The 16296-nt window shown below is 37.7% G+C and overlaps 1 protein-coding gene across 2 annotated transcripts in view; it reads right to left on the bottom strand.

Annotated features, from left to right (window-relative positions):
• MTMR1 (myotubularin related protein 1) overlaps nucleotides 1-16296 on the bottom strand; it is a 35134-nt gene that overhangs the window by 821 nt on the left and 18017 nt on the right. For both annotated transcript variants that reach the window (XM_009889263.1, XM_009889262.1), the window contains 2 exons: nucleotides 13596-13709; nucleotides 12040-12216 (listed from right to left, as the gene is read on the bottom strand). In XM_009889263.1, coding sequence (XP_009887565.1) covers nucleotides 12040-12216; nucleotides 13596-13709 — 291 coding nt within the window. The remainder of the gene's footprint in view (nucleotides 1-12039; nucleotides 12217-13595; nucleotides 13710-16296) is intronic.

The raw sequence follows: 16296 nt of genomic DNA, 5'->3' as shown, positions 1-16296 counted from the left end.
AGGAATGCTATTCAAAAGACTGTTTGCAAATGGGCTTGATGTGCTACCAAACATATTCCAATAAATGTACCCCTATCCTTTATCAATACTGCTTTCAGCTGAACTTAAAATGCCTTTCTCGGGAACTAGTTCCCCTGCCTGTTGGGACACAAATTATTTTGTAAAGAGAGTAGAGTTCACAGAGCTGGCTCCATACAGAGCATCTTGTTACTCTTCTAACCAGGCATCTTTCCAAGAGTCTGACCCCTTCCAGCTTGTCAGGGAGGAAAGCGCAGCAGCCAAGTGAACTGTGCTTGTAGTGGACCTCCCAAAGTCACACTCTGATAAACCTTTCATAGAAGTGGATCAGGTTTCTGCCTCTACTTCTGACAGTGCCTGAAAAACACCAGAGATGTACCTCTCTGCATCAGACTTCTCACACTTATCCGGAACATTCATCTATACAATGGCCAACGGAAGATGCAAGTCACACTGGTTTTTGCAGCGGGATCTGTTATCTCAGACAAGCACAAAGAGACCTCCCCTCCTTCCAAACGCTACAGAAATGCCAAAAAAGTTTGACTCTAAATTGCTTTTAATTTGGTTTATCCTGTATAAACTCTAATTGTTTACAGCTTTTGGAAAGAGCAAGATGGGAAAATAATTTAATTGGGCTTGCGAGACAATCATAGGGAAATGCAGCAATGGGAAACCTTTGGATTGCTAGACTTTGTAAGTAATTTATACCCTGGGATTCTGGAATGCCAGGCTCCAGGGATCTGCATTCACCCACGATCGCTTCCTACTGCTTAAAAGTGATGACAGGGCTAGGATGCACACCTGAGCATGAAATTCTCACAGGGTGCTATGTGAAGAAGATATAAAAAACCAGAAAGGGTTTCTCTTCTTGCCATCAACACACAACTCAGTCACAATTTATGTTTTTGTGGATTCAGGCTTTTGAAACAAAGTTCATCAAAAATCCATGCATTTGATTTTGACATTTCCAAAATCTAACACTCATGTTTGTGAAACAGGAAAATAACATTTCATTTCTAACTTAGAAGAATAAAATAGCACCAAACAGTCCGGTTTAGGGCAACGTCTTTTTGGCGATATGTTTTTTTCTTGTTTGTGACTTAGCCCATGAACAGAAACTTGTATTCACAAAGTGCTGCTCCCTGGGAGTCATCAATTCATCCAGCATGCCATCTACAGCAATTTTAAAAGCATAGCTTTTTGAGCCTTCAGCAGAACAATTGCTGCACACCATCAAGCTCCCAATGGCGCCGGAGTCCTGCCTTCGCTGTGCAACGAATTCCTTCTCTTCTTGCAATCTTCTCCTGTACCCACCATACAAACTTTTTAGCAAGTGAGGCCACAAGTCTACAGACAACAGCCTCCTTCACTAATCAAACAAAAAGCAGAAAGCCAATCATATTTTTCTGAGGTGGTCTACAGAAAATGTACACCCCTAAAAACATGGCAAACTGAGTCTGGTGATGAAGTTTGTGCAAGATGCTGTAATACACACTATAGAAAATTCAAATTTCACTGAAGACCGCGACTTTCCAGAATTAGCACTCAGCACTCCCTTTCTATTTTTTTTTCTTTCCCCAAGTAAAAGATCCCTTCCTCATACACTCCCACTTCAGATTTCTTCTTTATGAAGACGTTTTCCTGAAAGACTTAGGTCTGTAACAGAGTGATTTACCGTTGGTACCATTAGTCACGCAAGCCCTGGGTCACAGGAGATTTGTACACCTGATTTCTGCACAGCTTCATCATTATTCAGCCTAACAGGCCAATTTCTCTTAGACACCTTTTGCACAGGCATTAGCCGGTGTGTTCCACTGCACAATGCTCAAACACTCATAAAAAGCGGTTCCATACAACTGGCTTTTGCGGAACCCACTACAGATCCTTTCAGGATACACTACGCAAAAGCTGCTGCAGAACTTGGCATACTGAGTAAAGTGCTTCCAGAAGGAAAAGCGTGGCTGCACATCCCAATCCTTCTTCTGCATTCCCCCAGAACCTAATTCAACAAGACACACGCCCAAACTTTGACACAAGTGCTGTTCTCCCCACGCGTCCATCTCAAAGAACAGGACTGTCTTTAAATAAATTAGCTAAATAACAATAATGACATTTTAAAAGTCTGTTTATATTCAAGTCACACAAAAAACTCTTCAACATTAAGGTTGCAAAATTACACCCTCAAGAAATTGGGAGGTGTCAGAATGAAGATTACTTCTCTAAACTCAATTCTGCTTTCCTGTACATCTGTATAAAATCATTGGTTAAATAAACATTAAAATACTACCTTCCTCCTTGTATTCTTCATTTATTCAGTGCACAGTTTGATGCTGTGAGCAGTTATTCAATATTTAGTTTTCTCTGCAGTGTCTGACTCCATCCTTTATTTATTCTTCTGAACTTAAAATGCTTAAATTTCCTTTTCTGTACTTTCATCTCATGTGAAGAAACAAATTTATTTCTGCAGCACCCTAATGAGGTATGGGAGTACTAACACTCCACTTTTACAGACAAGGATCTGAAGAAAGCACTTCCTAATTTTGCATACCTTGGATCTCAAATTGCTTTAACAGAGAACTTAGGAATTCTGCAATTCAGCCTTCTGGGTATCAAGCAGGACACCCAGTAAATAAGGAGCACACACATGGTGACCACCCTGCTCCAGGTACCTCCCTTACAACAGAGGAATCCTGTGGCAAAGGCAGGGAGAAACTTAGTTTCTCCAGAGCAGCATCCTGCTCCCTCACCCACGGGACAGTTTTTCTTTGTCTGCAGCTGTGCCCCCTCCAGCCTACTTTCACAGATTGTATTCCATGGATTGAACAGAAAGAAAAGACCTCCAACACTTGCAGCATTATTCACTCCTAGTTCCTATTCCCGGTTCGTCACAACTCTCTTATAGACTCTGTATCAAATCCATCTGTCAGTCCTCTTACTCTCATTTATTCTCGGTCCTTGAGAATTCACTGAGATTGTTCCAGCCTCAGACCTCCAAATTGGATGAATTTCCTCCCAAATATGAGCAGGCACATTTCTGAAACATAATCTCTCTTACTAAAATCTCATGTTTGCCCTAGAGATGGAATATTTACAGAAAAACAGCCCCTTGTCCCAACAAAAGAAGTCTACAGTACCAATATTTTCATATGGGAAAACATTTTTCTTAGTCACATTCTCATAAGCAACTGAGCCTTCTTGGATGGAGTTTTACAAACAATTCAGTCACACACACATAATTTGGTGACTCAATCATTAGAGTCCAGCAAAGCTGTAAGCAAGGCAGAGTAGGGTCTTACAACGGGGGAAAAAAAGGGTCACCTTTAAAATGTTAGCCATCATTTAATAAGTGCACCTTAGATGTAAACACCGCAAGATAGTTCTACATAAATATCATCATGCCATTTCATATGTCAGTGTAAACACGAATGGTTTTCTAATGTCAAGTCTTTCCCAGGAAAAGATTCTCGTTACTTGCCATTTAACGCAGCATCATGCACATGCACACTGATGTAAAACAATACAATTCCAAAAAATAGATTTCACACATTAAACTTCCAATACATTCTTTAATTTCATGAAATAACATGTCAAATTCAGTCTAGGGAAATCTTTAGCTCTTTCAGAGTATTTTCAAGCAGCTGACAATAACTGATTTATTAGTGATAAAGGCCCATATTAGAATTATATACTCATGGGCTAAGAAAAAGGTGGTATAGGCAGCTGAGATATAAAAAAATATTACAGAAGTTCTTACAAAAAGACCTGAAAAGAAGCCTGGGATGAGGAGCTGTGTTTTCCCCCACGTCTTTAATTCTGCTACTGTAACTTCCCTTTTTTGAAAAAAGCAACAAGTTCAAATGTGTTAGAGGGAAAAAGGGGGGAAATGCCCAAAACAAAGCCTCAACCTCAAGTCGTGTATTTATCTTTAATGAAACCATTAAGAGAACCAAACAGAACTGGGATTATGCAGCTTTCTGGAAGCCTCCTTCCGTCTTGGAAGGAAGAGGAAGAGTAAGAGGACGAAGCATCTTCACAAAACCAATAATGATAATGATAATGATAATAATAATATAAGTTTAGTTCAATTCCACATTTCCTGAAGACTTACTCCCAGGCAGACCTGTTGCTGCCAGTGTTCGCTCATACCACCCTGTGCAAATTCTCACAGATAACTATCTCCATTTTTGTCATTTCACGCCATTATACTTCAGCGTGTGATTCCTCTCCCAAATAAAGCCTTCTTCAGAAAGGAATGGGTCCAACAGCCTTCACAATAACAGCTGTAATGGCTTGCTGTGACCGAGGTTCTCCTTTCCTTTGCCACTGTTTAGAATAAAAGGAAGTGGAAGAGTGACAGATTCTGTAAGGAACAAGAAGTTTGGAGAAGATCGTTTATTAAAAGATCTTGTTACCACCTTAACCCTTGAAGTGTATACTTGCACAGCACAAGTAGTGTCTCCATGGCAAGCTTTTATTACAGTCTTGTTAAGAAACTGTATAATTGATTTGACTGAGATGAATTTGTTGGGAGTCTGACAGCAGTTATACTGCTTTCCACTCTCTCCTCCTGCCTCTCAAATTAGAAGTGGAAGCTCAAAAAGATGACTCTGGATCCACCACCAGCTGCATTCAAGTTGTTTTTTGCTGCTTTACTCCACTGTATCGATACCAGATTTTCAGAAAAGTGTGCATCCTTTCCTTTGTAACACCATCTTCCCAGAGTGTTGCTGCAGTAATGCTGCTAGGCAACACCCGGCCACGACAGCCAGGTCCCCGTCATCTCTGCCCGTACTCCAGGGGAAAGCAAAGACCTGCTTCTGCTGCACAAGAGGAGCCCACACAGCTGAAACCTAACCCGGCAGTGCATCTGCAGTTTTGTAGGGCTGGAAAATTGGCCGGGCCATTGCTTATTAGGTCTTTGGGCTGGTTTTCACATGTTATTTAAACTATTAGCTCAGTGTGCTGAAAAACAATAAATTTCATTTCAGTTATTTAACAAAATATTCCATTAAAAAATAAAGTAGAAGCATAAAGGTGAATGTACCGCGTTTTAACAGATTTTGGTGGGTTTTGGTGGGTAGCCAATTCTGTCATTTGGCTATGTATAAGAAATAAAATTAGATTTCTCTAATTACATAAAATTTACTAAAAGCTGAATAGAAGTTCATCAATCCAAAACCAAAATTGGCATTTACATCTACTCTAGCTAGCAATACAATCCAAGCAGGGACTTGGTAAGCATTGGTACTTGCTAAGTATTTGATAATCCAAGTAAGGAGTTTGTCAGCAGTACTAAGTGGTGGGGATAAATCTGGGCCCGAATCCTTGGGAAGTCTGACCCTGCTCCAGGCATTGACCAAAAAGTTGGCCCTGTAAAAGCTGGAGAAGAATTTACCTGCAACATCTCGAGAAGACTTTTCAGTGGGGTTTTTGGTTTTGGTTGTTTTTTTTTTTTTCCTTTTTAATTGCTACTGTAATACTGACTCAGAAACTAAGAATAACAATTCACATTTTTGCCCTTTTCAACATTATTTTAAGTTTCCAGCCCAACTCGTCTGCATCAAGCCACGATTAAACTTAGGACCTCATCCCCCTCTTCATACAACCTATTCACCTATATCTACCTTCTGCTCTTGCACTTCTTCCCTGCTCCTCGCTTCCGCCCCCTTCCCCTCCTTCCCCGTGATACTGGCAGTTGCCCTGTCTCTCCACAGAGTTTCCTCTCCCTCTTTCCCCTGTAAGCCGTGATAGGATTCCCCCGCTGCTAGTGATACGTGCAATATCTGAAAGCCTGCCCTCAACCAGCAAAATACAGCAAAATGCTGCAAAACTGAGTGAGCCAAGCAGCATTCTTCACTCACAAACAACTGATTGTGCCTTCCTGCAAATTAATCAGTTAAAATGGATGGGGTTTTATTTTCCCTATTAGGTAGCTTTGCTGCCTATTTGATTCAAAAGCAGATACTTTTCCTATGCTTTAAAGATAAGGTACCTACTCCCTATAATGAGCTGAAAAATACTTAGAACACTGCTAAAGAATCATTCTTTACTGCTTAAAATACCACTGATATGAAACCATTTTTTAAGCTGAATTATCCATATGTACATCAAAAGCAGAACCTGGTGTACTGTAACTCTCAGAACACGCCACTTCACAGCTATAATAAATTATTCCTGCTGGGTGAGGACTTGAGGAAAGATAAAGTTGAGGTTTTTTAATTATACCCACACAGAAACTACAATTATGCTATACAATATACATACTGCAACACATAAAAACATCTAGACATAAGACAGCTTCATTTCCTAAAAAATTCAAACCTTCCTCTTCACAGAATTAGTACAGTTCACTTTCAGTATTGATTTTCAGGTTTTCATTCCCAAGTAATCCTTCAGGATTCTGGAGTGCTTTTGGATAGCAAAATTTGTCAACACAAGGATAGGTATAAAAGAAATTATAATAGCTACTCACTTATAGTACCGCCAAGTCTTAATTGGATGGATATCTACTGTGTATTACTGTAGTAGCTCAAGGACAGTCATTCACATGAAAATCGTTCAACAGTGAATGCATTTTGTCTTGTTCAGCGAGTATACTTTATCTATTTTAGCAACAGGGAAGAAAGGCTGCAGAGGAAAATGGTTATTTTAAATTCATTGCTTGACTTAAGACTGTCGGTTTTTCAAAAACCTACTCTGTGCATTGGAAAGACAACAATATCTTTCACTTGAGCTTTTTGTTCCTCTTCATGAAGAGCTGGAACTCTGACAGACTTGCTTTTAAAACCTAGTTAACAGTATACTCAGAGAAAAAGGAAATCTCAAATGATGAAAACAGCGGTTTTCAATAATAATCAATACTTCCACACTTATTGTAGTGGTATGCTCCTGGGAAACCAAGTCGAAGCCCCTGGCCTTCTGGAAAAGCAATGACTAGCAAACAGAAATTATGAATCCTATGATGGTGGAACTGGAACAGAGATTTTTGCAAACAACTGCATAGATTTCCAGACTCAGGAAACTCTACACGCTACAAGCTGATGCCATTGCTTCGTAAAACCTACAGCCTGTCTACATTTAGACATCTGATAGATTAGAGCAATGCTTTGAGTGCTTGCTCTTCAAAATATGTCGGAAACTCCAAAAATGAAGATTATTTGTAGAGTACTAGTTTCTCCCTTTATGTGCATGCTCTGATGCTGTGCTCGTTACAGTACAGCAGTGTGGGGTTTTTTCTTAACTACAGATTCTTTCAGCACACAGGATAAGCAGTTAGCCTTTATTTTCTTCTGTATCAATTGAACGCTGAGTTTTATCTGCAGATAAAAGTTACCTGCAGTAAATCAGACTGGAAATCTTGACTTAGACACCCAGACAAACTATCAGGTACTGTAAGAAACTTGCCTTGTGTCACAAGAAACTCTGAGGTAAACGCAGGGATGACATCTCCTTAGCTATGGCAACACTCAGCTCCCTAACCCACAGGGCGATTCGTTCTCCTGACATCTCCTGCCTCATTCTTCCATGCAGAAGGGTGGACTCAAGACCACGGATCGTGGACCAGCGATGTCAAGCACTTCCAGAGCCATACAATGGCTTTGTCCTGCCACAAAATGGTCTTAAATCATCTGTATGAGCTTTGAAAATATTACAACCAATGTCAACATGCTCAGAGAGGAAAATGCAAGGCAACTTGACTAAAATATAAATACTATGAACACTCCACGTGCCAGACAGTAAGAACTATCCTGTTACGTGCAGGATAAAGGATCTCAGAAATGTTTTCCAGTTTATTCTCAACAATTTTTCCAGTGACGCTTAGCATCTTATTTGTTCTTTAAATATGCAATATTTTGTGTTTATTGACACTGAAGTTCAGGTGACATCTAATCACTCAACTCTTCAACACATCAAATCCTTCTACAATTCTATATTCAGCCTATAAAAAGCAGCAATCATTGTAACCTATTTATATGCTTTCCAGATCATTTCTGTATATACTGAACAAGCAGTTATTTATTCCTACCTTTTCCTTTCTTTTTTTTTAAAGCCAGCTGTTAACCTATGAACAGACTTTCCCTGGCTTTTCACGGAAGCCCAGAAGACTGCCTTTAGCAGATGATCCCATTCCAGTAGCTGAATTGAATTTCTAGGTTATAGATGGTGCCAGCCTTATATTCTGGATGAAAGTCCGTACTCACAAAGAAAAGAATGGATTTGAAAAACTTATGGGGATTCCTATGATATTATCTCTAGCACAGTGGCTACATTTCCAGAACACAGCTTGAAGAAAAATTTTAAAAAAACACAATAAAAATAAAACCAGTTTAAGCCCTGTACTCCAAGGGTTAAAATGTCATTACCCAGAAGGCATCAAACCAACTAAACATATCGTAATGGACTATGTAAATTTTATGACTAAAAAACATTCTTTTCCTTGCCTCTCACATAGAAAGGCGCAGCTTGAATTGAAAGACCAGAACTTTTACTCATGGCTCTGCACATATGAATGATAAGAGTACATTATTTCAAAAATAAAGAGTATATATTTCAAAAATACTGCAGAAGTCATATTCAGGAAAATAATTTGTTATGTTCTCCCCATCTTCCAGAGCTGTCCAAGCAGATAACTAACTGACATCTGGCAGCCAGAACTCTTCAAACCAGTGTAAAGAAGAGGTCTGAATGACTACATAGCAAAGGAAAGAGAAATATACGACATTAACTGAAAAAATTCAAAAGCATCATGCAATCTTATCTATTCCAGACTAGTAGGGTCGTCTGTAAGTCCAGCAGCAGGTACCCACAGAGCACACACCTCTGTATGAAAGAATGAAAGAGCTTATCTTCCACACGCCACATACAAATACACATTTCTCAACCCAAGGAAAGGGCAAATCTGAAAAAAACTGCTTCTCAGTCAATGAACTCAAATAAGATAGGACTAAAATCTCTCTAATTTTCTTGGGACAGGAAGCCAATAATGATGTAACACCTCCAAACTGAAACCGAGGAACATTTAATTTCACTTAAGAATTAGAATAACATTGCTGTAGCACAGTTTAGCAAAAAGGGAATCTACAAGAGATGTCCACGTTTAACCTAGAATTCTCCACACTGTTCACTTCTCGGACACTTGAGCTTTGAACCCTGTGGAAGGAGACTGTGTATCACCAAATTGCACAGAATCTATTGCAATAGAGCTGAAATCCTAAATTGAGACTCTTGATGCAAATAAACACCACCAAACCCACCAATTCAGCCATCCAAAAAACTTAGGTAGAACTTAAGATGTATCATTATAAGCAATCTTCTCTTTACAGAACATAAGAATCACCGAACTCTGTACGTCCTAGTGCCATGAGGAATATGATCAGACCTTACTGTATTGTTAGAGGTCTGATGAGACAGAGATTTGAAGACAACAAAATTGTCAAATTGTTGTACTCAACAATTTGAGTACAACAAAGCAAAAATAAATGCTTATATCCAGTTAGCATTCAGTAATTTTCAAATTAAAAAAATTAAAGGTGATGTATGCACATTCTCCCCAAAAAAAGTCAATGAAGTGCAATGACTAACTTCTCAGTCCATTTAAAAATTCAACCCTCACTCACTAATAAAGCTGAAATTAGAAAACCTAAAACATTGCCTCAAACCAAAAATTACCCTTTTGTTCCTCTCCCATAATATAAAGATGGTTGATAACGGGTATCAAATATCCATTCTGATTATATTAAAGGACTATTCTTCATCTTCCCTTAAACTCATGCAATCAGGCTTTTCTCCTTTTTGCTGAGCTCCTAGAAAACAATAAACATTTTCTAGTTTCCTAAAGAAGTTTTTGGAGCTGATAAAACAGTAGGTGAGGCTGCCTTGAATTGCTGTTCATCAGAAAGCTCTTCATTAACATTAAATATTTAACTTTCTCTTATTCTAGTTGAAAAACAAAAGAACCACATTAAAAGTTATTAAACAAAAACACCTTTTCTCAGTAGGCAAAGATGCCCATTCTTTTAATAAATCCACTGATTGTTTAAGAAATCTTTTCACTAAAGATAAGTGAAGACCTGCTGGGCGTCGCAATGGTGATTGTCTTTTTTGATGTTACTGAAAGAGTCTGAATGTTAGTGAATTGGCTAACGGGGTGTGAAACTAGACAATGCAAATACAGAAGAGAGCAAACTCAGTATATTGTGATTACAAGGACTGTTATTTACTTGTTTGCATGAGTTTGTGCTTTCATAATTAGACTGGACAACAAAATTCTGCAACAAAAAACTGTAACTTCTGCAGCAATTTGTAAAATATCCAAGGAGATGTGAAACACTTCTGAATATTTCTCCCAAATATCACACAGATTCAGGACAGAGACCAGAGGAAAGGCATGATATATCTTCACAAGACAAAGCTAATGTGGCAGCTCTAAAAAGTTGAAACAGTTGTATTGCTTCTTCAAGAAAAGAAGGTGGTAGTAAAGTTAAAGCAATTACCAGGATCATCAAATTTTGTTACCTTCAAGCTGCTGATTCGAGGGACCTGTTCTCAAAGACCAGTGAAGATCAATGATTCACACGTGCTAGAGGTCTGAGTGCTCTCCAACAGAGAGGCAGGGAGCAGAGCTTCCCACTAAGTATACGGCAGTTCTGGTATTTTCTCATTATGTCATCTCTTCCCCACCCTCACCTCTTTTGGATGGGGACTAGCTTTCATGTGTGTTCACAAAGCCTGCTTGCTTTCAGGGCCTAGAGATCTCAATTAAATACAAGTAATAAACTGACACTGCAGCAGGTCGATTATACTAGAACGCGCATAAACAACACAAATGTCTTTTGGCAAACAGGCTAGGGGAAAGACGGTATTTTGTTAAAAAGCAGTTGACAATTTTACTTTAAAACCATAAAGATTAAAATACACCATCTTTCAAGTTTTAACACACGCAAACACCTAACAGGTACCTAACAGTCACTGAACTACCTCAACCAAAATAGAAGTAAGGGAAACAGAGTAGCTCAGAGGAAACCCTTCAGTGAGAAAGCAAGCAATCCAGACTTCCAGGACCTTAAAAGGTATTTCTCAGATGCCTGGACTTCTACCAGTGTACTGTCCTTGAAACTTACCTTGGAACACCGTCTTTTACAACAGCCTCTGACTTGTGGGTGTCTAATAAATTTGAAACTCATGTCTCATTCTAACTGCTAGAAGATGAAAGCAGCTTTCGAGCACTCACTTAATACAGGTAATTTATCATAATTTGCTTGGGGGTACCTTGGAAAGTTACCTTAATAGAGAGATGGTGTAGCACCCTCAGATATATTATGGTTGTGACACAAACTGAATGTTCTTTCTTCAGACTTTCTAAGCATGAGAGCATATGGAGTATTTGTCTGACGAGATTTAGAGATTTATCTGAATAGCAGGCATTACTTATAAGAACAAATACTGGATGAATCAAGGAGCATATATAGGGAGTATTTAATCTTTAACGTGCCAGCTTGAAACCGTAAAGGTCAATTGAAAACAAGCACCAATGTGATGCTAAGTTTAGAGAGCCTACAAAATGAGTCTGTACGTAGTCCGATTCTTTCAGAAAATGCTGCTATATTTTATATCATTGTTGGTAAAGGGCAAAACACGATTAAAAACAAAGGTACGCTAAACTCCACAAGAAGGCTAAGACAACACAAGTATTACAAAGTATTACAAAGTATTCTAGAAGTGTTATAAAAATAATCTTCTGACAACGAAGCCTACTAATCTGTTACCCTATACAAGCCAATAAAGAGATACTGTAACTCCCTATTCTACTGGTGACTTTAATGAAAACAGCATTTTACCAAGTTTGAACACATTCCTCATTTTCTTCAAGAAAATCACCTTTTTCCCATTCAGCTGAAATACGTGCAAACGGTGAGCACTTTTGAAATTAAATGCTGCATTTGACACTATAAAAAAAAAATACATTTTTTTTAAATCTCTGTGCCCTTCACTAAAACAAAAATGTCATGTGAAAGGTCATACCTGAGGCCGCATCCTTGGGTTCCATCTGACGTAGTAATTCACCCACAGTTCCAAATGGTTCAGACTGGCAACAGGATACAGGACATGGTTTTCGTAGTTTACATAGAAAGGATTTGTGAACTCATCTAACTGGCTGTTTATGTAGGACCACAGCGATAGAGTCTTTGTGCTTACCTCCTGATTGAAAAAAAAATAAATTAATTGTATGGACTGCAAAACCTGAAAATATAAGGTTAATATTTACATATCAGTAATTTTCTCTGTGAAATTTACCTTATCTACTACAAAATTGCAAGCGCTCTGAGAACACTTCCAGTAGCTGATCATTAAACAGCCTTAAAACTTTAGCAAGACATTTGAACGCTTATTCTGGTTCAAGGCTAACTGAGAAAGGACATTCAGACATATTATTTTCAGAGACACTAAGGTCTAGTTGAGCAAAAGCAAGCTGCACTGCTCGCAATTTACAGTAATGTTAACAGCTACTTAAATACATGGTTACACACTGACCAACTAAAAAAAATAAAATTAAATTAGCTTTGACAAGATAGTCAGTGAAGAGATACATAGTTTGGAAGATCCAAAACGCATCTGTGAAAAATAATTATTCAATTCTCCCACTCACACTATTTGCTCCTATCAACTGATATTATGCTTTAAAATGCCTGTTTTATCTTTATTTGCACTTCTGAAAGTTGTATTATTCTAAGTGTAATCAGCATAATCATGGTTAGATCAAAGATTGGAAATCTGAACTTACATCAGATTCATCTTGCAATTTTACACTCCCTCAGTGTTGTAAAGCATGTGTTTCTACTACCGCTGTGTCTTAAATTGCATTTCTTTATTGAGAATCGGCTCTGACTATTCATTTATGAAAGAAAGCTGTCTGGAAACCCTGCATTTGCTGAGAACATGTTATTCAGCTCCATCTTGTGGTATTTACATGCAAGTTTGTCCCTACAGAAGCAGAAGAGACAAACCAAAAAAAATAGCAAAGCTAAATATAGCAAGGAATTGTTACTTGATTTACAAAATATGAAGTATTAAAACCAACAAAGCCAAAAGTAAGCAAAAGCGTACTTGGAATATTAACAAACTTTAATTTTTTTTTTTCAAACTCAAAGTATTTCATTGAGTCCTAGCTTCATTCATTTAGATATTTTAAAATTCCATATGTTTCAACCATAAGTTCCATCTAATTATGTCCTTGAGTGACCTGCAAAGTCATCCATAGGAGTTCCTCTGGAAATAGAGAAAGAAATGCTAATATAATTTGATAATGATTATTCGAAATTGTCTATGTTGGCTAGAAATATCTGAAAGAGGACTTTCTAAAACCCTCAAATCCCTGAACAGATAATAATTAAAGAAAAATCAGTGCCACCTCATTTAATAGCAGGGCATTCTATACATATTTCTCGTCTCATGACATTTCATGTCCACATTGTCTTTTATGTGACAAATATATCCAAAACGACAACTTAGATGTTCTTAGGCCTTGTATTCTAAGCCTTTTCAACAAATTAAGAACGTGTATCACACTTACTATTTACCTCTTTTAATCTCTCTTTTTCACAGTTGCATAAGAAAGTTCCAAAGAGACAACTATAAAGGTGATCCAGAATAGTGATCAAGAATAACTCATTGAATTCAAAGGCTGCGGGAAACTGAAACAAAAAATTGGTAAAATTACTTTAAACTTTATTTTAAGTAGTGTAGAAAGGAAGAAACTCAGACATAAGAAATAACCAAAAGATTCACATAAGATTTTTTTTCTTATTTAGTGATTATTTTCAGCAAAACTCAGCAATTTCAGTAACTCCCATTGCAATAATACATTTCACCTACATACTTCTTTATAAATACTCCTCAGAGACAACCCTTACATCCATTATGCAAGTACATTGGAATGCAAACATAGAAACGTTAGCTAATGTCAAATTGGTGAGACAAAGCAATCCATTTCAAGGACCTCTAACAGTATTGTGTTCTAACCCACCTCAAACCATCTTCAACATATGCTTTATTTCTCTTGTTACGGGACAATAAATCATTTGGGGGGAAAGGAAGATTATGACATTTAAGAGTTTTATTTCCTATGTAATAAATTGGATAATAAAGACTAGTGCATGTAAATGTGCTTAACGTATATTTAAAATGTTTCTTTGACTTTCTATCCAAGTAAGTTACTTTTCTCCATTTCACCCCTTGAGTTTACCACCAGCCTTTAATCCCGCTTCTTTTACATTGGAAAGTAAATCCTGTACATCTGAAATGAAAGAACTGTTATTCCACTGAGCACCACTAGGTATTTTATTCACAAGTAGAGGTTACCTGATACATTCTAGGAATAAGAGTTAGAAATTTGAAAACACTCAAAATGTTTAAGATGTATCTTAATCTGTAGTGCTCTAAAACCATAAAGGAAGAAATCAATGCAAACTGCATGGGCTGCTACCTATTCAGATGGAAAAGGTCCTTCTTCAATCAAATTTTATGATAAGACTACATATGGCACTGCTTGATGTGTCAAAATAACTTTGCAATCAGTATGACAAAGGTCTCAAACACAGATATGGAATGGTAAACATTTAGGAGAAAAAAAAAATTAGAAGACTGAAGGAAAATTTAAGAAGTAGCATTTATCTCATTACCATGAAAGAGATGTTATAAAAGACTGATTTTCAGGACAAATGAAACAAACTTTGTTCATTCCCACTTAAGGAGTAAATCTTTACAGAAAGCCAAAATGCAAAGTTACAGATCCATAAGGAAGAATTTCCTGGTGTATGGAGAAATCTCAAGTCAACATTTCAGATCTGAAGAATGCAGCGGCTTCTGGTTTCTGTTATGTGCCACTGAAGAATACTGAACACCTTGGCACAAGTGACTCAAGAGCTACTTTACATAAATAAATAAAAAAAAGACGACAAGTACAGCCAGGAGGAATAACACAGCAATTGGGACTGCGGATGAACTAGCTGATCCAGAAATTCTTCTTCAGTGTCATCTGTGATTTATGAAGGGCAAATGTTTATTCAGGTTGAAAGTAAAGAGTTGAATAACACACAATGGGTGTGCTGGTACTAAACCCAGAAAGATCTAAGTTTTAAGCAATGTTCTTTTAAAAGACGATTAAGTCAAACATTGCAAAAACATTCTCTTTGCAAGACTTTTCAAGCTAAGATACTCCAACTTTCAACTGCAAATTTTGAATAAGGAAATTACCAGTATCGTGGCTCACAGAATGAAAAGGAGCCTTTCTTCTTCTGACTCTGCTACGACAGCATGACGTGTTCACACTGGGGCTTCCCTCTCAAATCACTGGTTTGTTCTCAATCATCTAGCCATTCGTTTTCATAAAACATATAGGAACTTAAGATTATCGAATCTCTTTTTCAGTCACGTTCAAAAGTTATCACTTACAGCACTTCCTTCTCTCTAGGAAATCATGACAAAACTCAATTACAATACAATGATGTTAACAACACAGCTATGATTTTAAAAAAGTATGAATGGAACTTGACAAGCAGGCGTGCTGAACCAAGTCAGGAGAAAATTCAGTGGCTCTCAGACCTCAGTCTCCTGTGTCCAGCCCAAAGCAGCAATCAGATACAGAGAGCAAAAATAATTTACAAAGGATCAAAACGATATTTGGAAATAACTTTGAAGACAAAGCCCCTCCTAAAGGGACTCTCTTTAACTGAAAGCACTTAATGAGCCTTGTCACATTAGGGTTCTGTGTTGTGACGGGTCCATACTAATCAGATGGATGCTGACATGGCTGCTATTCCAATCCAGTGAAGCATATTCAAAATTCCATACATCAGTGGTTGCACTCCAACTAATTTATTAATAAGTGATAGCGCTTTATTGAAACCCTGTCTTTGGATACAAGAGTTGTACTGTTAGAGCTGATGTATCAAGACTGTAAAGCTTCTATTACGGCTGCTGAAAAATCACTGACCTAAAAATGCTTTCCTCTGTAGTTCCAAGCCCATTAGCGTCTGTTTGAAGATTTAGGTGGAAAAATTCCCCAAATGAAAATTTACTTCATGTCAAACCCACTAATTGTGAGAGGACACATGGGTCATTAAAATCTCCTACTTGATGCTGCTGGAGTTGTTGGGGATTTTTGTAAAGGAGGTATTTAAAAGAAGAATTCTCTTGTTTAAAAGTCTGACGATGCCAAGTGGCATCTGATTCAGATGCAAAATAAACTTGCTTTTTAATCAAGGAACTCGTTCTGTACTA

The sequence above is a fragment of the Charadrius vociferus genome, unplaced genomic scaffold, assembly GCF_000708025.1.
Source record: "Charadrius vociferus isolate BGI_N301 unplaced genomic scaffold, ASM70802v2 scaffold7, whole genome shotgun sequence".
NCBI classification, from domain to species: Eukaryota; Metazoa; Chordata; class Aves; order Charadriiformes; family Charadriidae; genus Charadrius; species Charadrius vociferus.
The sequence above is the reverse complement of the archived record's forward strand: the minus strand, read 5'-3'. Positions and strand labels throughout refer to the sequence as shown.